The sequence below is a fragment of the Acinonyx jubatus genome, chromosome B4, assembly GCF_027475565.1.
Source record: "Acinonyx jubatus isolate Ajub_Pintada_27869175 chromosome B4, VMU_Ajub_asm_v1.0, whole genome shotgun sequence".
Classification (NCBI taxonomy): domain Eukaryota; kingdom Metazoa; phylum Chordata; class Mammalia; order Carnivora; family Felidae; genus Acinonyx; species Acinonyx jubatus.
Genome location: NC_069387.1, coordinates 97,411,798 through 97,433,342, shown reverse-complemented (window position 1 = coordinate 97,433,342; position 21,545 = coordinate 97,411,798). Strand labels below are relative to the sequence as shown.

Sequence of the window (21,545 nt, the reverse complement as noted above, 5' to 3'; positions counted from 1 at the left end):
TGCTTAGAAAATCATAGAAATTCAGGGGTAAAAAATACCATAAGAGTTGTTTAGGCTACCAATTCCCAAATCTGGCTGTGTACCAGGATCCCACAAGGGTGCACTGGGACAGAGTAACTTTGGAATGCAGTCTCTTGACCTCCATCCCAGACCAGCGGGATAAGAATCTGTGTGTCTTGTGACAGTTTCTGCTGGGTTGCCAGGTTTTGGACCCACAAATGTAGTTTGACTTCATCTAGAGTCTGAAAACCCTTATTCCTTCTCAATGAGATCATAAGAGTAACACCTTTGCAAGCATAGGGTTTGCCATCTGGATGTCCCCAAATGTCCAGCATTCAGGGGTCATTCTTGCTCCCAGTGGCCAAGTGAAATGGCTTGTACCCTTTTCCCCACATCTCTGGGAGTGCCTGAGGGGAGACTTGTGCTTGACTGAGTCTTTCCATGCCTGAACCTTTTCTTCCAAGCTCTCTAGACGCTGTCTTCAAGCTTGCAGCACTTTCCTCCTTTTTCCTCACTCTGCCCCTCAATGCTAACAAAAAAAGAAAACTATTGAGATGGATGTTTAGTAAAGTCTGGGGGGGGGGGTGGTATTTATGCAACAAGAACGTATTAAGAAATTCTGTGCCAGGCAATACACTGAGAATAGAGTGTAACCCCCCCACAATCAGAAAACTAAACAAAGCGATAAATATGACCCTATCTTCATGAAATGTAGTCCATACGGTAAGACATATTATTAGTCCAAAGTCATAAAAATATATGTAAAACTACAGCTAAGGCAGATAGAGAAAGAGGATCCAGAGATGTTATGAAGGAGAAGTCCATAGTGCAAAAGGAATAATAAGGAAGAATAACCTACTTGGAGACTTAAGAGATGGCTTCCCTGAAAAAGTGATAATTAAGCTAAAAAGTATTTAAGGTTATAGTATGTGCTGGAGCACTGTGGCAGGAAGGGTGGGTGCTGAAAAGAGACCTGTATGTTGCATGACAGAAAGTAGAAATGTGGCACATGATGAGGCTGCTGACAGGATGGGTCTGCAAAGGAGACAGAGAAGCCAGGAGAGGCTGGAGGAAACCTGGGACCAGGTAGTTGCACAGGAGACAAGAGGAGACAGAACTTAATAAGGAGGAACTGATCAATTATATCAAATGTTTATGAGGGTCAAATAAGGTGAGGTCTTGCAAATGCCTACTGGATATAAGGTCTTGAGATCATTGGACACCTATACAGCCAGGGCCATTGTGATGGTGTGCAGAAAATAAAAGTCATATTGAAGTCAGCTGTGGCGTGAATGGGTGGGGGAGGGTGTGAAATGAAAAAAGATAATGCTTTTCAGATGCTTAGCTATGAAGGATAGGAGCGAGATAGAGATGGTTGAAGGACAGTTGTGTGTGTATGTGTGTGTGTGGTGAAAAAGACATAAATTTTATCATTTTAACCATTTTTAAGTTCTGCATCATTAAGTACATTCACATTGTTGTGCAACCATTAGCATTATCCATTTCCAAGAATTTTTTTTTTATTTTCCCAAACTGAAATACCATAAACACTAATTCCCCATTCCTCCTTTCTACCTGCCCCTGTTACCTGTCTCTATAAATCTGACTACTCTAGGTATCTTTGTAAGAGGAATTGTACAATGTTGTCCTTTTGTTTCTGGCTTATTTACTTGGCATAGTGTTTATCCATGTTGTAGCATGTGTCAGAATTTCCTTCCATTTTGATGCTGAATAATATTCCATTGTATGCATATACTACATTTTGTTTATTTATCCATCAATGGACTCATAGGTTGCTTCTGCCTTTTAACTATTGTGAATAATGGTGCTATGAACATGGGTGTATATACAGATATTTGTTTGGATCCTGGATTTCAATTCTTTTTTTTTTAAGTTAATTTATTTTGAGAGAGAGCACGCACATGCGCGTGCAAGTGGGGGAGGGGCAGAGAGCGAGGGAGAGAGAGAATCCCAATCAGTCTCCATGCTGTCAGTGGAGCACCTGATGTGGGGCTCTGTCTCATGAATTGTGAAGTTATGACCTGAGCCAAAATCACGTGTTGGACACTTAACCAACTGACCCACCCAGGACCCCCATCAATTCTTTTGAATATAAATCCAGAAGAGAAATTGTAATAGCATGGTAATTGTATATTTAAGTTTTTGAGGAGACACCATGGTATTTTCCACAATGGCTACACCATTCCCATCAGCAGTGCACATAGGTTCCAATTTCTCTACATCCTCACCAACAACTATTTTCTCTTTGCTTGTTTTTTTTTTTTATAATAGTCATCCTAATGGATGTGAAGTGATCTCACATTGTGGTTTTAATTTGCATTTCCTTGATGATCAGTATGTTTAGCATCTTTCATGTTCTTACTGAACATTTGTTTATCTACTTTGGAGAAATGTTTACTCATGTTCTTTGCCCATATTTTAACCGGGTTGTTTTTTTGTTGTTGAGTTTTAGAAGTTATTTACATATTCTAATTATTAATCTTCCATCAGATGACTTGAAAATATTTTTTCCCATTTGTAGGTTACCTTTTCATCTGTTGAGTGTTTCTTTTGATGTGCAACAGTTTTTAAGTTTGAAATAGCTGCACTTGTCAATTTTTGCTTCTGTTGACTGTGTTTTTGGGGTTCTCCCCAAGACATCATCTCCAAATCCAATATGATGAAGTCTTCTCCACATGTTTTATTCTAAAAGTTTTACAGTTTCAGCTCTTATGTTTAGGTGTTTGATCATTTCGAGTTAATTTTTATATATGGTGTAAGATACACACACTGAGAGGATTGGAAGGACTAGTTCATTTTGAAAAGCTAATCAGAAGGATCCAGAGGGGAGACATTGGGTACACTAAAGGGAGGGATAGTAAAGATGATTAAGTTCCTGTGATGGCAGAGCAGATGAAGGGATTGGCCTTAGAAGGCACGAGGGACAGCTTCTCTAAAAATATAGTGAAGGAAGTGATCATGGAACAGAGAAGCATTGTAAGACGACCCAGCACAAAATTCAAATCTTAGGATAAACTGTGCCCTAGAGTTTACTAGCCACAGCTACCCCAAGGAATTTCTTGCCAAGCAACTATCTTTCCATGTCAATACCCATTGATATTTGCCTCAAAAACACTACAGCCCCTTCCTCTCTTTCCTCCTCCCCTTTCTTTTTCTCTTCCTTCCTCCCTCTCTCTGTTCTTCTTCCCTCTCTGTTCTTTCTTTGCATCTTCTCCCTTCTCCTTCCCCTTTTCCCAGTTCTCAGACCACTAATCCCTTTCCTTCCAGACTTCCCAGAGAAAGGCGAACTCCCTCACAATGTGTAGTTTGCAAAAAGATATAGCACCTTCTGCAAGTAGCCCCAACCATTCAGACAATACCTAGCAGCCCCAACCTTTTTGCATCAAAAGATGCATAAAATTCCAAGACCATTTTTATCTAAGCAGGGATGAACCATGCCTCTCCCCAAGAAGGCAGAAACCTCTTCAGTTCTGTTTATCTTAATAAAATTTGGCTTTCCCGTTATGCCCACCTCATAGAGTTGCTGTAATGGTAACACAAATATCTAAAATGTATGGCATATTACTTCCCATTCTTAAAATGACATAAGAAAATTACTTCACCACATAATCCTCATAAATTATTCTAAAAAAAAGAAAAATAGTAAAGGGAAGTGGAAACTCCATCTTCAGTAAAACTAGAAGACAGCTGTAACTCTAAGCCACAATATATCAAAGCCTGAAGTGTATGGAAAAATAATGACATGGAACCTGATTCACTTTCAGCATCTGTCTTCAAGTAGTGACTTTGCAGTTCTTTTCTAAAGTAAGGTTCTATATTATATTTACATAAGTGAAACTGAAAGGCCCATTTAAATGGTTTTTCTAGAACAAGGGTGAGCCTGTCCAGATGGAAATCTCTTCCTTATCTAGTAGCAACCACCCTTCAAGAGTGCTAAAAAAAAAAAAATCTTAAGTTTAATCTCAAAAAAACCCCAAAGACCCCATTTTCTCTAAATACAGCAGATAATACCCACTATAAAAAGAATAATCCACAAGGTTATAGCCCATTCTTTGGAGTAGCTCCTCTTCTTGGAATGGAGGGCTTCCCGTTATCTAATAGGGCATCCACCAATAGTCAAATTGTATATGGTAACCTTTTAAGTAAAACAGAATTCAAGGGAAGCATAGCTTTGAAAACTCTGAGTTGCTGACTTTTTCTTCATTTGTGCCTTTGGGCATTGCTTTGAGTCCAGGTAGATACTTTTGTCGGGCTTCTCTCTGAGCCCACACCACCGTGGCAGAACTGCCAAATTAGCTTTATTCTAGAGGACATTTGGGAATTGTCTTAATTAAGGGAGTTTAATTGGTCTTCTCTGGTGTATTTCAAGTCAGGACAAGATGATCTTACTCCTACATAATGAATATTGATACGGGAAGATGAATGGCAAGTAGTTCTACCCCTCCCTCCAATCCAGTGCTTTAAAGAAAAAAAAAGATATATAAAGCTGATGACCAGATACTCAGAACACAGAGAGCCACAGACTCAGCTCTTCTATTACTCTCTGTTCTTATATTAATAGTAATAAAACAAGTTGAGGAACAGTGTTCCCCCCCAGAGTTCCCTCCTGCACAATAAACATTTAGGTGACATCCTTTTTGATCTGTACCAAGCCTCTCCAATCCCCTCAGAGGCTGTTTCAGGCAGGAACATCTACAGAATATTTGATAACTGTACTGTGGCTTGCAAATATGCGGTGCATAGCCGAGGAAGAAAAATTTATCCTTTGCACTCTGGGAATTGTCTGGCCTAATTATTCTATTCAGGCCTTTCATCGTGAGAAAACAATTTATTCCTCTCTTAACCCCCCCGTAGGGTTAATGGAATACATGAGAAACAGGGAGATTGAGGTAAAGAAGTGGAATGAGTTGCACTGGGGTGTGAGCGTCAGTTACCACTTTGGACTAATTAAAGGATGAGGCTGATTTTTTTAAAGAGTGAAAATTCTGATTAAAGAACTTTTTAAAAGAAATGTAACCTTCCTTGCAAACGTGAACAATTGCTATCAGTAGCCGTTAGAAAACAGACAGGTCACCGCAGGAACAGGAGAGGCTATTTCCAAATGTACCCGTGACTTGCAGAAGCCATTGCTGAAGTGCTTGTACACTGTCACATCTTTAAAAAGGATAAAGTTCTTCTCTCCAAAAACAATAGTATCAACTTGGGCTCTCTGTAGTACGCAGAAGTCTGCCTCTTCATTCCATGTGTTTATTCACTCAGTAAATATTTTTTGAGAACCGTCTATGTGTCAGGTGCTGCTCTTGGTCATGGGGATTCAGCACTAAGAAAGGAAATCCTGGGGCACCTGGGTGACTCAGTTGGTTAGGCATCTGACTTTTGATTTACGACCAGGTCACAATCCCACAACCGACAGAGCATTGAGCTCTGTGCTGAGCCTGGGGCCTGCTTGGGATTCGCTCCCTCCCTCTCCCTTTGCCCCTTCCCCACTTGCACTCTCTCTCCCTCTCCCTCCCTCTCTCTTTCTCAATAGAAAGAAGAAGGAGAAGGGGGAAGAGGAGGGAGAGGGAAGAAGAAGAAGAAGGAGAAGGAGGAGTGGAGGAGGGGCAGAAGGGGGAGGAGGAAGAGAAGAAAATCCTGCCCCTCTTTGGAGAAACAGGCAACAAACAAGTAAATAATTACACTCTATAGTATGTCGGATGTGTCGGGTGATTGAGAAAAAGGGATTGTGGGATGGGGTATAGAGAGGTCAGGGTTGCACTTTTAAATAGGGTGGTCAGCCTAGGCCTCTTTGAGAAGGTTGTGGCATTTGAGCAAAGACCTGAAGATAATCACGAAGCAAGCCACATATACACTTGAGAGGTGACTATTTCATGCAGAAGGAAGAGCCAATGCAAAAGTCCTGAGGCATGAAGAACACTCGGCAAGTACCAAAAAGTGGCAAGGGGACTGGTGTGGACTATGTAAGGGAGAGAGTAGTAGGAGGTTAGATAGGAAAGGAAATGAGAATGAGTGGTGACGGGGATGGGGGTCAGGGATTGCAGAGGGCCCACTAGGTGGTTATAAAGACTCCATTTGTATCTTAGATCATGGACTTGGGTGCAGTAAGAAGTGGAACTTTGGAATTTTTATATGAAAATTACATTTGGTCAAAACCTCTAGCCATTGGGTAATCTTAACCATACTGAGAAAAAAACTCCTCAAATAATAACCACCTAAATAGTGGCTGGTGAGAATTGCCCTGAGGTTTTCAAGTTGCAGATCTCACTCTCAGTCAAAATTACTAATCAAAAGTAAGTTAAGGGGCACCTGGGTGGCTCAGTCAGTTGAGTCCGACTTCGGCTCATGATGTGATCTCACGGTTTGTGAGTTCGAGCCCCACATCGGGCTCTGTGCTGACAGCTCAGAGCCTGGAGCCTGCTTCGGATTCTGTGTGTGTGTGTCTCTCTCTCTGTTGTTCCCCTGCTCACTCTCTCTCTCTCTCTCTCTCTCTCAAAAATAAATAAGCGTTAAAAAAACCCCAAAACTTAAGTCGTCTCCTGGGAGAAAAGCATCATTTAACTATGGGGATATTTAGGATAAGTATAAAATGTTTAAAATCATCAGAACCATAGTACTAATATCATTATGGTAAGAATTTATGCACAATTAGTATTTTATATATTTGAGAAAAATGTACCTTAGAGTGAAATCTTATAATTTTAGTTTTAAATGTGTAATTGAATAATTGATTTCACTAGAATGTTAAAAGGATTCAATATTTATCGTATTTGTAAAGTTAATTTAACTTGTCTGAATTTCTTAAGTATTTGGAAAGGCTTGTCAATCAGACCTTTCGAACTGAAAAGGAAATAGAATATGTTAAACTTGCTTTTATTTTTTTTTTTAATTTTTAATGATTATTTTAGAGAGAGAGACAGAGCGCCAGTGGGGAAGGAGCAGAGAGAGTGGGGGGACACAGGATCTGAAGCAGGCTCCAGGCTCTGAGCTGTCAGCCCGGAGCCTGACATGGGGCTCAAACCCACAAACCACAAGATCATGACCAGAGCCAAAGTCGGACACTTAACCAACTGAGCCACCCAGGTGCCCCAGGATATGTTAAATTTATAAATGATGTTTACAATACTTGAAGGTGTTTAGGTTACCAAGATGATAAGTGGGAACCAAGCAGGATTATTCAAATCCCCTTAGCAAGTGGCTGTAAATATTTGCTAGATTTTTAAATAGAATAATAAGCTAAACCCAGAAGCTAGGGGAAGAATTAGGTTTTGGCATCTGTAACCTTTGCAAAAGCATATTAATAAAATATCCTGAAAATCTTTTCTGCACTCAAAACTACGCTTAACTTTATGGGAATATTCACATTTATCAGCGGTTGTTTACTAGCGGTTATGGTTTCTAGAAGACCCTTTCTTGGCCTCTTTCCCTCCGCTGCTCATTTTTCCACTCACACCTTCATTTGGAATATGTATTTTAATGAAATTACTATTGAGAAAGACCAAAAAGTTTTCTTGGGATCCTGACAAAATTCTGGGCTGTGCTTGGGAGTGGGTATGCAGTATGTACATTCTCTTCGTTCCTGTCATTTGGTGGCATTCCTCTGGTAACAATTGTTCTGGAATTCTGGAATGGAGCCCAGGCAGAATTAATTTTCAAGATTACAAGTTACACACATCTCTTCTGGAGCAATTACTTTTCCATTATGCACCCTATCTCTTAAAATGTATCATTTTATAGTAAGAAATGCACCTTGTGTGATAAAGAACAGTGCGCTCCAGCTTGTGTCAGACTAATGAGATATCAATTGTAGGATAATATTTATTCACCCGAATTAATTGATTAACTATGTTGCTCCACTGAGAGGGGTTCTTAACTAGTCTTGAAAATTACATTATAATCTACATCTTGAATTTCTGGTTTTGGTGCATTTGAAAGCAAAGCCACTACTACTCGTGATAAATCACTTATTCTGCCTCCTTCTGGCTCTGTAACCACGTTTGGGTCAAATCGCAGAGCTTTTAGGACTGGACTTTAAGAACGGGAACAGGCCCCTAGTGTTTTTTGTTTGTTTGTTTATAAATACTTATTTCTTTCCAAATATATTAAGCAAGAGAAGAATCATGAAAATCTAAAGAGATGATGAGCTTACATACTTCTTGAATAGTTATAAATTTAACTCTTATGTTCATCCTCCTATTTTCCTGTAGTTCCTTATACAGTTCATCAGTTTGTGATTTTTGATGATACAGATTTTATGGCTTTTTCTTTTCGGAGGTGTGAGTGTGTGTTTCCTAACAGGGCCACATGCTTTTGTAAATATTTGTGGGAGAAGTGGGGGAACACACCACTGAAATAAAACCAAGGGAAATTGTATGTACAGTAATCATCAAATACTGTCAAGAACCGATGAGCAATTTTTTTTAAAGAAAAAAGTGCTCAACAAAACGGAATGCTTTTTGTATTGGAGACAAAAATTGGGGCCTTTCACAGGTTTTGATCTAGGTTTTTTTTCAGGAGGGATTCCTGGCGCCATCAATATTTTCATTTGGGCAAAGAGCATGTCTTGATCACAAAGTACTCCTTACTGACCCTGCCCCTACCTTCCTCCTCTCTGAGCCTACCATAACTGTTCTCCCCTTCATACGTCTGTGGAAACTTATAGCTATCTACGTTTTGACACTTCTCACCAGGTGTTGAAATATTTATTTCTACTTCTTACTTCTCCACCAGAGGATTACAAAAGTCAAGATCTGCTTAAACACCTAACAGGATAAGAATGATCAACGAGCAAAGCCTGTCATTATAGGCAATGTGTGGGATGGGGGAGAAGGCAATCAGGAGGCCACGATATAGTAGGAATAGGAGAATAGGAATGAATGAGGGTTCTTCTGGGGCTTCAGGAGCTTCAGGATGTTCCCAGAAGCTTCAGGATGTCTTAATATAGCAATGGACCAAGTGTAATGAAAATTCTCCTGGATCATATATTTGAACAGGCAAGAACTTTTGTGGGTAATGAAAGAAAAAATTCAAATTTTCTCTTGATTTAAATGCAATACAGTCCTGAACCTGAACCACAGAGGAATTCTATCTTTGTATGCCCCACAGAGAGATCTTTGTTCCCGTTGTGTGAGTTCTCAATGCATAGTGCAATGTTTGGCTTATAATAGATGCCCAGTTAATATTATTGAACGTTGAACAAGACAGCTTTACATATGCCATTCTTTGCTATGCATGGGTTTGTTTTTGTTCCTTGGATTGGGTGTTTTCAGATGATTCCCTCCTTTATATTTTTGCATATTCTGGCTCCATGATAAATATCAGGTAATGATTAACTGTTATTACTTTCTCTTCAAGAAATCTGTACAAATAATACTAAAGTTGCTTAACCAGCAAATTTTTCACTTCACTTTTTAAAGAGGCATTTAATGTTCACATCTGCATTTGTAGCCCTAAGAGTTAGAAGTAATGCAAACTCATTTAGCTGTTAAAATGATTGATAATCAGGAGCCCATATGGTGACTCCCTGAAACTTAATTTCATCTTATTTTCCTTCTTAATATCTATACTTTATCTAAAATTTATCTAACATGATTCTGCTTCCTGTGTTAGCAAGTATTTTGGCACTTGGAGTCAGGGAGAAAATAAGTTATGCAGTCGGGTTGGTTGAAGGTCCACATGGTCAGGAGAGAATCTGTAGGGTACCAGACAATGCAGGGAAGTATGGTCTCTCTGAAAGCACTTCTGGAGACTTCCTTTAATTTGAGGCAAGTAAGGTCATTCATTCTTCTTTAACTGTTCTGACTGTGTCAGCTACTCATGGCTAAAATAGTTCAGTGGGAAAAGAGGGAGTTGACAAGGGCAGTGGAAAGGACATAGAGGGAAGAGATTGCAGCAGGGGGTGGGGGTGAGTGCGGACTGGGGACTGGATTAGATGAAGCCAGGAGGACAGTTAAAGAGAATAAACATAACCATCTGAGCTCTCACCTCTATAATCATAAGACTTTAGCATCAGTGTGAATGGGCAGCTCTGGATCCACTGTTGGCCTTCTGTAATGACGTCAAACCTCCACTTTCACATTCCTAAACTGTCCCCAGGCTGCTGAGGTTAGGGTGGAGCAAGCATGAAGCCAGAGAATTTGTGTCAAGGGCATTCCAAAGTCAAGTGCAAGTGATTTGGAAATTTTCTTTTGCTTTATTAAATTTTCCTTTTTTCCTTCTTTAGGTATAGCAGAGTTCTTAACAACTCTAGTAGAAAAGAGAATTTCCTAGCATGTTTCTGTAATAATAGTGAATAGTTTACTTACTATTTTTGCTCTGACTTTTCTAAATGGCCATCTCCCTAATACTTAAAGCCGAGTCTGGCAAAAAGTTTCAAAAGACTTCTGACTTAACTTTTTTTCTGGCAAATGCTGGTATATCGCTTTAAAATGTCCACCTTTGGGGCTCCTGGGTGGCTCAGTCAGTTGAGCCTCCGACTTCGGCTCAGGTCATGATCTCATGGTTCGTGAGTTTGAACCCTGCGTCGGGCTCTGTGCCGACAGCTCAGAGCCTGGAGCCTGCTTCGGATTCTGTGTCCCCTCTCTCTCTGACCCTCCCCCATTCATGCTCTGTCTGTCTCTGTCTCAAAAATAAATAAACATTAAACATTTTTTTTAAATGTCCACCTTGAACTTTCAAATAATAATGTAATAAAAATTTGTTATGAGAGATGTTTAATATCCCTAATATTCATTCTGTTTTCATATATTAGGCTTTCATATACATTTATTTTGAATAAAGTATTTCATGGCTTAAAAGTTGAAAAGTCCCTAATATAAATGACTAGAATTGCTTCAGTAACACTGTGCTGAATCTGTTTATTTGAATTGTTCAATAGTCTGTTATCATGCTGATGAGGGAGCCTAGGGCAAGCTGAGGGCAAAATACAGGCAGGCACTCCTCCCCACCCCCCTCCCTGCCAGGTAGAATATGTGTGATATTCCCTGGACACTCCTGGCCACCCAAGAACAAGGGAAGGGGGTTTAAATGCTTGCCTTGGTAATGTGGGAAACTAAGGCAAATGAAAAATTAAATTCCCTTACTCCCTACAACCCACTGACAAGTCCTTGCAGCGAGCAGGGTGACCTCCCTTTAGGAGCTCAGCTTCCTCGATGATGACACTTTGTTAGGGGCAAAAGGGAATTTTGGCTTAACATTATCCCAACCTCAAGTATCCTGTAAGTTTACTTCCTTTGTCTCAACTACCCCAAGATATGTGCTGACAATCATACTTCAAGCTTATGCCCCCCCGATATATGTCTGAAGGGTCTCATGATTGATGTTTTATTAAATGCAATAAATGGTGTTTCCCTAGCAACAGCTAACTCCTCAAGGTCCTGGAAACCTTGCTCCCAAAATTCCTTAGAGACTTATTCTATCCCTGACGCCCTCCCAACCTGAGGGTATATAATGAGCTACCCATCATGACCCCATGCAGCTCTTCTGTCCACAGGTCCTGTCCCTGTGCTTTAGTAAAATCACCTTTTGCACCAAAGATGTCTTCAAGAATTCTTTCTTGGCTGTTGGCTCCAGACCACCCCACCATCACCCCAAAACTCATCAGTACTCTGGCATTCTAATAGCTAAAGGAACAATATTAGACACATTTTGCTGTATGGATTAGATTTTATTCCAAACTCTTGGAAACTGTGCTTTCTTTTCAAAATACTCATAGTAGTTTGTGGATATAGGTTTACACTATTACCAGCACTTAGAAGAGCTTTGCTTCCTAATTTATTTTGGTGATGATTTGAATACACTGCAAGAAGGTCACTGTAGAGGTCTTAATAATTATATCAGTTGGGATGTTTTTAATTGCAAATGATAAAATTCAACCACAACTGGCCTAGGATATTTATTGATTCATATTCCTAAAAAGCCCAGAAGTGAAGCTAGTTTGGGTATAAGTTCAGTGCTTCAGATGACATCAGTGCTCTGTTTATCAGATCAATTGGCCCCATTCTTAGGTGGGTTCATCCCTTAAGTTAGAAGATGGTTTTGAAAGTTTCAGACAGATATCTAGCCTTCTCAACAACTCTGGTAGAAAAGAATTTCCTAACAAGTAGGAACAAATGGCAATTCTAATTCTCATTGGTCCCAAATGTGTATATTTTATAATGATAATATACCAAAAAAAAAAAGGAAAAGAAAAAAACAGGTGAAATTAATTTTATTAACATATTTTATTTAACTAATATATAAAAATACATTTTCAGTGTGTTATAGAAAACTTGTTAATGAAGGGTTTTTTTTTCCTATGCTGTCTTCAAAGTTTGGTGTGTATTTTACACTAGAGCTGTCTCAATTTGGTCTACCCAACCTTCAAGTGCTCTATAGCTACATGTTGCCAGTGAACATACTTTTAGTTGCTAGCATTGGACAGTGTAGTAATAAAGTCTCCTGAGAGCAAATACACAGATATCCATACATCTAGAGATACAGTAATCTTTAGCATGTCTTGCTTAGAACAGTGGTCATAAATAATTCAATTCTCAAAAGAAGTCATTAAGTGTCAAGTTGAGAGGAAGTCAAAATGAACTTCTAACTTCTGTGCATCTTAGAATTTGGTGGACCAAACTTCCCACATGTTTTGAACACCCTCTCTTTATTTGATAGTTCTCTGCACTGTGAACTCCCTGTTTCCAGGGCAATTTTCAAAAGCTTCCTGCATTCTCAGACTCCCTTGTGGCTAAACTGCAGGCGTGTGACCTTGGTTTTGTGAATCAGAGTCCCCTACATGGGACTTAACTTGGGAGATGAACCATAGGAGGAAGCTGAGTAGGGATGGTTTATTCATTCTGCTGATGAGGGGGTGGTAACGGCTGTTGTGACTTCCTGCTCAGGCCAGGTCTGTGGTGTAGTTCTAGGAATTGTTCCTGGAGGCTGGTCTTGAGCCCATTTCTCTCAACCCACACAACAATTCTCTGAGCTATGTAATAAATTCAATACTTATTAGATAGAATGTATTAGCTCTCAGTAGATTTGTGTTCTACCTGTGCTAGCTGCACTAAATTGTGTTGCTTACAACCAATAGCCCCAATTGATACAACTCCTAATTTTATTCTGTATGAACACCTTATGGCTTTGGACAAAATAATGTCTTTGTAACAAGGTGAGATTCAATTACAGTATTTTTCCCTGCTGAAAAAAAATGTCTGTGACTTACTAAAAAAACATTTTATATTTATTATTTCTTTCTTATTGCCTTATTTGCATTTTCTGGAACATGACTACTTATATGTTTTTTATAAAACTGTGTGAGTTTTTTATAAAACCAACATGTAAATTATTATGCCTGAATGATACCTATGATTTAAATACCACCTAGATATCCCATCATTTCACATCACCTCCCTTTCCTCAATCACTAATAACACTAAAAGACATAAATAAGTCACTTTTACTCAATTTTGTGATATCCACCCTGGTTATTGTGCTTGAGGTATTAAAAAAACCATAACTGACTACAGTTTGCCTTGAAATGTTTCTCCCATAAAGTACTTGCATGTTTCGTGTTGACTGACAACAGCTAATTATTCATGCTCAATTTTTGTGTAAAACTCTATTATTTTCAAAATTCTGGACAAGTTGTATTTTTATTATACTCACAGTTTTTCTCTTCAGGTTTATGCTGTATGATTAATTACATTCTAAATTCCAGGAGACAAGGTATTAATAGCTGCAGGGAATGTTGTAAACAAACTGAAGTTAGACAAAAATGCTGCATTTTCTTTCATATGCTTTTAACTCTGATTAGAGTTTACTGGTTTTGTTTATAGCCACCATAGTGACATTTTAATCTGTCATATGCCCAATTTTCAATTTTAGTTGTTAATGGAAAACATTCTACCCCTAATGATAAATAATCTTATTGTTGGACACACACAATATATAGGCACACACACATATACATATAAAAGATACATTCATTGTTAAATATTTTGCACCTAAAATAAATTGTTACTCAGTTCTTATTCAAACCACATAATAAATGGTAGATTTTTACAGATTGGCCTCAATATGAGGAGACTAATGATTTTCAATGATCTTGCGGTTTAGATGGAGAGCATTTTCCTTTATTCCCATATTCACATACCTGTTCCTACTTTGACTTGCTTCCTGGTGCTTCTGCTGACTAGCTGAGGGATTGTGTCTATGTTGGTTACCTTGTTGGCTCTCAGTTTCCTCATCTCTAAAACAAGGCAGCAGATTGTATGATTCTAAAATTCACCTTTAATGGGCCGTTACTTATCTAAAGTAGTATTCATAGTTTTATTACAGACATCATTTCTCATTATGATTTCATCTATTATCGTCATTTTCACAAATGTAGTTTTTACTGACAGTCTATAGTATTCTACTGTTTTCTTCTGTCCCATTTTACATTTAAAAACATTTTAGCTTGTAGGGTTTTTTTTCTTTTCCTAGTACTTTTCTTGTGGAGCTGTGTAGAAAAAATCAAGAGGATCTTAAGGTTAATGACAGTTGATTAATAAAGTTACTGTATTTAACTGACGATGAGTTACATTTATTAACTCTGTGTTAATTTTGTTATTAACAAGGTGTTAGTAACCCATTTGCACCATTTTTAAAAAAATATATAATTTATTGTCCAGTTAGCTAACATACAGTGGAAACAGTGTGCTCTTGGCTTTGGGAGTAGATTCCCATAGTTCATCGCTTACATACAATACCTAGTGCTTATCCCAACAAGTGCCCTCCTCAATGCCCATCAGCCATTTTCCCCTCCCCCACCAAGAACCCTCCGTTTGTCCTCTGTAGTTAAGAGTCTCGTATCATTTGCTTCCCTCTCTGTTTGAAACTATTTTTCCCCTTCCCTTCCCCCATGGTCTTCTGTTGAGTTCCTCAGATTCTACATATGAGTGAAAACATATTATCTGTCTTTCTTTGACTGCCTTACTTCACTTAGCATAATACCCTCCAGTCCCATCCACGCTGTTGCAAATGACAAGATTTCATTCTTTCTCATTGCCGAGTAGTATTCCATTTTATATATAAACCACATCTTCTTTATCCATTCATCAGTTGATAGACATTTGGGCTCTTTCCATAATTTGGCTATTGTTGATAGTGCTGCCATAAACATTGGTGTACATGTGCCCCTATAAAAGAGCACTCCTATATCCTTTCCATATATTCCTAGTAGTGCTATTGCTGAATCATAGGGTAATTTTATTTTTAATTTTTTGAGGAACCTTCACACTGTTTTCCAGAGTGGCTGCCCCAGTTTTCATTCCCACCAGTCCATTTGCACCATTTTTAACCAGTTCCAGTCCCTAGCCAATCTGCACAAAGAAGAGTAGATCTCAGAAACAGAAAAACTTATGTTACCTAACTGTTCCATTGAGTGAATATTTCCATTTCCAATAAACATTTTGGATACTTTCACAACTGCCAAATATTTTAAAATTTTGATCTAAAATATTGCTGAGATATTCCACAGGCAGGCCTAAGTGCTCAGTAGATTCTACACTATAAAAGGAGGAATGCTCATAAGTTTGATACTTCCTCAACCTTTAATCATCCATTAAATGGTATCACTTAGGGTTTGTTGGTAGCAAGTGATGAAAATTAACTCTTACTGCATTTATTGGAAAGATGGCATAGCACAGAGAAGGAAAAGAGCAACTTTAAGAGATAGACTAAAGAAATAACAGGAACCAGAATGGCTCAGGACGCCTAGGTGTTTTAAGTGCAGAAACACCTTCGATAGTTAAAGATTCATTAGGGATGAATCAACTCCAGACATTCCAATTGTGTAGACAGAAGTTGACTCCACACTCATTCCAATCCCTTGGGAAATCAGGAAATGAAAGTACATAATATCCCAGTCTCAGTTAAGGATATCTGTGTAACATAGTTCAAGACCTGGGCAGAATTTTTCAACCCTCTACTCTCTCTGTCTGAAAGGTGGAAGTGATATCTGGAGGGGCGGAAGCCAATCTGTAACCATGACAACTGTAATAACAAGCTTGTCTTCCTGGTAATATCGATTGACAGAGAGTGCTAAATGCATTAGAAACTGCAAGTCGTCCTGATTGACAAGAAGACAGAATTTGAGAAGAGATGATGCTTAAGAGATGAGGATATGATCATGCAGGGCCCAATAAATCCCACTAGGAGCTCAGCCCTTCTACAGGTTACAGAGCAGAATTGTTAAAAGGTTAGAAAGTGAAAGATCGTGACCAGAATCCATTTTATAAGGGGTCTGTGGTTTCAGTGTGATGGATGTTTTAACGGGAATGGATCGGCAGGCAGGAAGTTCAGTCAGGAGGTTACCACAGACTGTGTATGTATTCACTGTCAGCAAGCTTTTCAAAGGGAAGGGGTATTGCTATGGACTGAACATCTGTGCCCCACCCCCAAATACATATGTTGAAACCTAATACCTGGTGTGATGGTATTAGGAGGTAAGACCCTTAAGAGGTAATTAGGTCATGAAAGAAAGGCCCTCATGAATGGGATACTGTCCTTAAGAAAGAGACCTCAGAGAGCTCCTTTGCCCCTTCTGCCATGTGAGGACACAGCAAGAAGATGAACCAAGAAGCAGGCTTGAACCAGACACTGACTCTGAGGGCACCTTCATCTTGGAATTCCCAGTCTCCGGGAATGTGAGATATAAATTTCTGTTGTTCATAAGCTACCTTGTCTGTGGTTCTTTGTTATAGCAGCCTTAATGAACTAAGACAGACATCATCTTATTCAACACCCAAGTTCCTTAACAGAGCATAATTACAGATTCTTTTCTATACCCCAGTTTAACTAAGACCTGAGAATTTCCTCATGGTCAGCATGGGCCGGGAGAGGCTCATGACACTCAGGAGGAGAGGAGGCCTCCTGACATTCAACAGGGAGAAGGAGGTCATCTTTGTGGTCGTAAATTAATAGACTTCAGAGGTCACTTGAAAGGGGTATTTATAAATTTCATTCTAAAAGGATTAATATATGTATCGAGTAAAATGTTAAGGAGATTTTTGTTAATTTAAACTTCCTTTTGAAACTACCAGAAAGTGGCATTAATTATGGAAGAGCTGTTCTTTCATCAGTCTCTAGTGTCTGGGACGATGCCTGGAATATAGTTGGTGCTCAAGCAGTATTTGTTTATTTTGTATGTACAGGCGCTGTTCTAAGGACAAATTCTTACAAACCTTATTCAGATGGTTCAGTTATCCTGATTTTATTGTCTTTATTTTCTTTATTTTTAATTTGTTTAATGATTATTTATTTGTTTCCATAGAAAGAGAGAGTGTGAGCAGGGGAGGGACAGAGAGAGACAGAGAGAGAAAGAGAGAGAACCCCTGCACTGTCAGCATAGAGCCTGACATGGGGCTCGATCACATAAACCATGAGATCATGATCTGAGCCGAAATCAAAAGTCGGTCACTTAACAGACTGAGCCACCCAGGCTCACCCACCCTCAACTATCCTGATTTCAAAGATGAGAAAACAGGCTAAGAAATCCTAAGATTTGAAATGAAATCCATGTCACTATGAAGCCCATTATTTTAATCATTCTATTATACTGCATTTGTGGGACCTGTGGATTATTCAAGTGACAATACCCAGTGGATAGTTAAAAATAAGTGGGTGAAGTTCAAGAGAAAAATCTAACATACAGATGCCCATTTCACAATCATTTAAGCATTTAAGTTACAACTGAAGGTGAAGTGCAATAACATCACCTGGGCAGTGACCTTCAAACCTTTTGACCACAGTCATAAAAAGATTTTTTAATAGTGACCCACCACACACACACACACACACATACACACACGCACGCACGCACACACAGATGCATGTGTATGTATGTTTCCTGTAATAATGCTTTTCCTTATTAAATGTGATATAATTTATCGTTTTTTAAAGTTTAATTGAGAGAGAGTGTGGGTGCACGTGCACACACAAGTGGGGGAGGGGCGGGGGGGGAGAGAGAGAGAGAAAGAGAGAGAGAGAGAGACCCAAGCAAGCTCCACACTGTCAGTGCAAAGCCCAACATGGAGCTTGATCTCATGAACTGTGAGATCCTGACATAAGCAGAAATCAAGAGTCTGATGCTTAATTGACTGAGCCACCCAGACACGCCTATTTTATCATTTTTAATTGTTTTCTTCTATGCAGTTCTATTTCACTTAAAAATGCTACTTGCGATCCACTAGGCTTGATTCCATGATCCAATAATAGGTTGTGCTCTGCAGTTTGGAAACCACTGCCTTTAGTAATCTGTAGAGAAGGAGATGCCAACTGGCTACCCACTGACCGTATTTGGCATGGAGATGTGTTCTCTTTGGCCGGCATACTCATTTCTGGCATACACACATGCAATGCTTGAGTAAAATTTTAAATATCGGAGATTTCATATGAAAGTTTAAATAAAAGAATCTGGATGTCCAAACTCTTTTGACAAGTGAAAATTTTTTGGTAATATTAATGGGTAATATTACCTGTTACCAGACATTTACTGTAGCTGAGAAGCAGCCGTCTCCTAGTACCCCTCACACTGAAGCATTTCTACATGTTATTCTCCCTGACACTGAATATCAGCTGCCGTTTAAGGTTGTGCTTGTGTTCTTTCTGTTGTTGATATTTCCTTATAAAAGAAAAGGTAGCTCTTTACTGTATCAGAGAGTAAGAGAACCACATTATTTTTCTCACATACAGCCTGCTTCAGTTATTTATGCTACCTTCAGATCCCTGTAAGCAGTTTGGTTTGTGAATCATAGTATAGCATGTGAAAGGCTGAGAGTCAAGGATGGAAGCCTAGGCAGTACCCACAATAAAGGAAAGAAGAAAAAGAGCCCAGAAAGATACAAAAAGGGAATAACCAGAGGGTTAGGAGCAAACCCATAAGAATAGAATGATAAGGACATGAGGGGTCAAGAGCATCCAATTCAGGCTGTGCAGTCTCTCTTAAATCAAAAGCATTTGTGGACGTAATTAACAAAACTTCCAAAGAAGATTCTGCTCTCTTTAGATGATTCATCTCGATGTCTGATTCCCACTGTCAGAAGAAACATAAATAAAGGCTTTCACAGAGCAGGACCTGTCTCAACATGCCAGCATTCAGAGGATGAGGGTACTAAATGCAGTAGCCAGATACAATTTTGTTGGTTGCGTCTTTTGGATTGAACAAGAATGTGGCTCCTGCACATGTCCTGCTATTTAGAGTTAGGTTCATGAGACAGAAGTGGAAATGGAAGCGGCTGTCTCACTGTGGATTGGGACCGAGCACTTTGGCATAATTTTAGCCATCCATTGACGTGTCTCAAATCACTTAACCCTGATGGGTCCAAGAGCCCTGACAGTAACTGAGGTCAGAACCATGGCACCCTAATACTCTTATTAAGCTTTGAGTCTGTCCTAGCAGCAGCTCACTGTCATGGCACAATGTCCATCATTGGGGTGGACATATAAGATGAGTTGAAGTCCTAGGAATAAGGCTTTGAGACGTTTCAGGTCACATAAGGAAGTCATTTGCAATCAGTGTTGACCAAGGACACTCAGTTAATAATATAGATAACTTGAAGAAATTGGAGATCTGAAATTTCCAATGCACCCTGAAAGAATCAAAAGCTGCCTGGGCATTAACAATTAAATGTTGCATTAGACACTTCAAAGGAGGGAAACAAAACGAGCTCTGCTGTAATTTTCCCAAAAATGCTAAACTCTGACCCCAAAACAAAAATAATTTTAAAAAGGATTTCCTACTTCATCACTAATCTTTTTTTTTTTTTTGTTTAATAATAAAGGAAGAAAGAAGAAACAAAAAGAAAAGACAGACTATTCTTGCCTAAGTGTCGTTCTTGGAAGCAGAGGAGTGTTTGCTTTTCTTTTGTTCTTTCAAATCCCAGGGAAGCGATGCAGGCTGGAGCTGCTCTTTGCCTTTTCATCTGCCAGGAAATAGCATACAAAGGCGAGGCTTCCCTGAGCAGGGCAGAGACATTGTGTTTTCTTTTTTCAATTCCCTGTTGAGCTGAGCCTTTACAAAAAATCTGCCCACTGTGCTTCTCTTGTGTTGTAAGCACCATGACTTGTGTTTTATTCTTTATATATCACATTTCCCATGTTTTATCATGTTAGCAAGTTAAAATGAATGCACATTTTAAAGTGCTCACAAGTGGAAAGTCTTTATTTCTTTGATTATGAATAAAGGTAGGGCTGCTAAAATATTCTAAGGGTAAATTCACCTAGAATTAATGTACATAAAATATTCCATAGGTTATGTAGCCAGGCATAACATGAACAAATCAAATCTCCAAGATCTAAGATTTTACAATAAATGAAATCATGCATATAGATAATAAACATTATAATGAGAATTTCATTTCCTGCAAAGATATTGTCAAATATAGGACGAAATGACCAACATAATATATAGGGCAAAAATGACTTACTAGTGCTTAACAGTCTTGAAGAGGGTCACTTCTTACCCAAAACTCACCAATCAAATAAATCCCTCTTCTTCTAGGGAGGGAGACCAAGAGTGTGCTAGTTTAGCTGAAATCTCACCTTTGGAAGCATGAGGCTAAGAAAGGAGAGAGTCCTTGAGAGGATCCAGCAGACCTTGTAGAGACCTAGAAGAGATGCTTGTGCTCAGGTTGACAGGGGAAGACAGAATGAGAGAATGAGGGGCCGTGCATGTTTGGAACACATAGTCAAAGATAAATAAATGATAGCTCTTGTGATTAAGATAGATATGGCCCTCAATTGCAATAGAGTCTTGTTATGTATAATACTGATATTTTACATGTATTTTGCATACCTTCTATTCTTTGAGGTATGATCATGTGTGGCAGTGATAGAAGACTATTATAGTTTTATTAATATTCTCATTTTATAGGTAAGGAAACCAAGGCATAGAGACCTGCCCATAATCACCCAATGAAGGTATGCAACATCTGGATCTAGATCCCAAATCTTCTTCTCAGCTGTGAATGAGTTCTCACAAAGGGAGATCATGTGGTTATGAACCCTTGGCCTAACAGTGGAGGTATGTCCTTACATCAATGTTTGAAAGCTAACTATAGATACCTGAGACCATTAGGGTTTGCAGCACTCTATTTTTATGGGGTTAATTATAACCAGTCTTGAGATTGCAGTCACCTTTCTATAACCATTCCCTGACTCCGTAACTGTTTATCAAAAGAGGAAATATAAGACATTCGATATATGATTATTGAATAAATTGCAAGACCTCCTTTGGGTATAGCAAGATCAGTGTATTTCCAGGCCATGGTTAATTGTAAAATATAAAAACTAATGATTTGCTTCTCACATTTTTTTTATTTGATGGTGATAAGACCCACCTTAAAGTTTCAAAGGCTATTTTTTTCATAGTTTACCCTCAACTATGATTGTAGACAGGTGGCTGAGATTGTTGCTAAAGGAAATTAAGCATGGAAAAGAGGAAATAAAGAAGCACAGGCTGGAGGGTTCAGTCTGAGGGTGAGAAGCAGCAGCGACCAGCATCC

General features: G+C 38.9%; 1 protein-coding gene across 1 annotated transcript in view; it reads left to right on the top strand.

The window, feature by feature from the left end:
• The window catches only part of KRR1 (KRR1 small subunit processome component homolog), a 373,841-nt gene that overhangs the window by 241,592 nt on the left and 110,704 nt on the right, over positions 1–21,545 (top strand). Inside the window, exon 3 of the mRNA XM_027071218.2 lies at positions 20,920–21,064. Coding sequence (XP_026927019.1) covers positions 21,040–21,064 — 25 coding nt within the window. The 5' untranslated portion in view covers positions 20,920–21,039. The remainder of the gene's footprint in view (positions 1–20,919; positions 21,065–21,545) is intronic.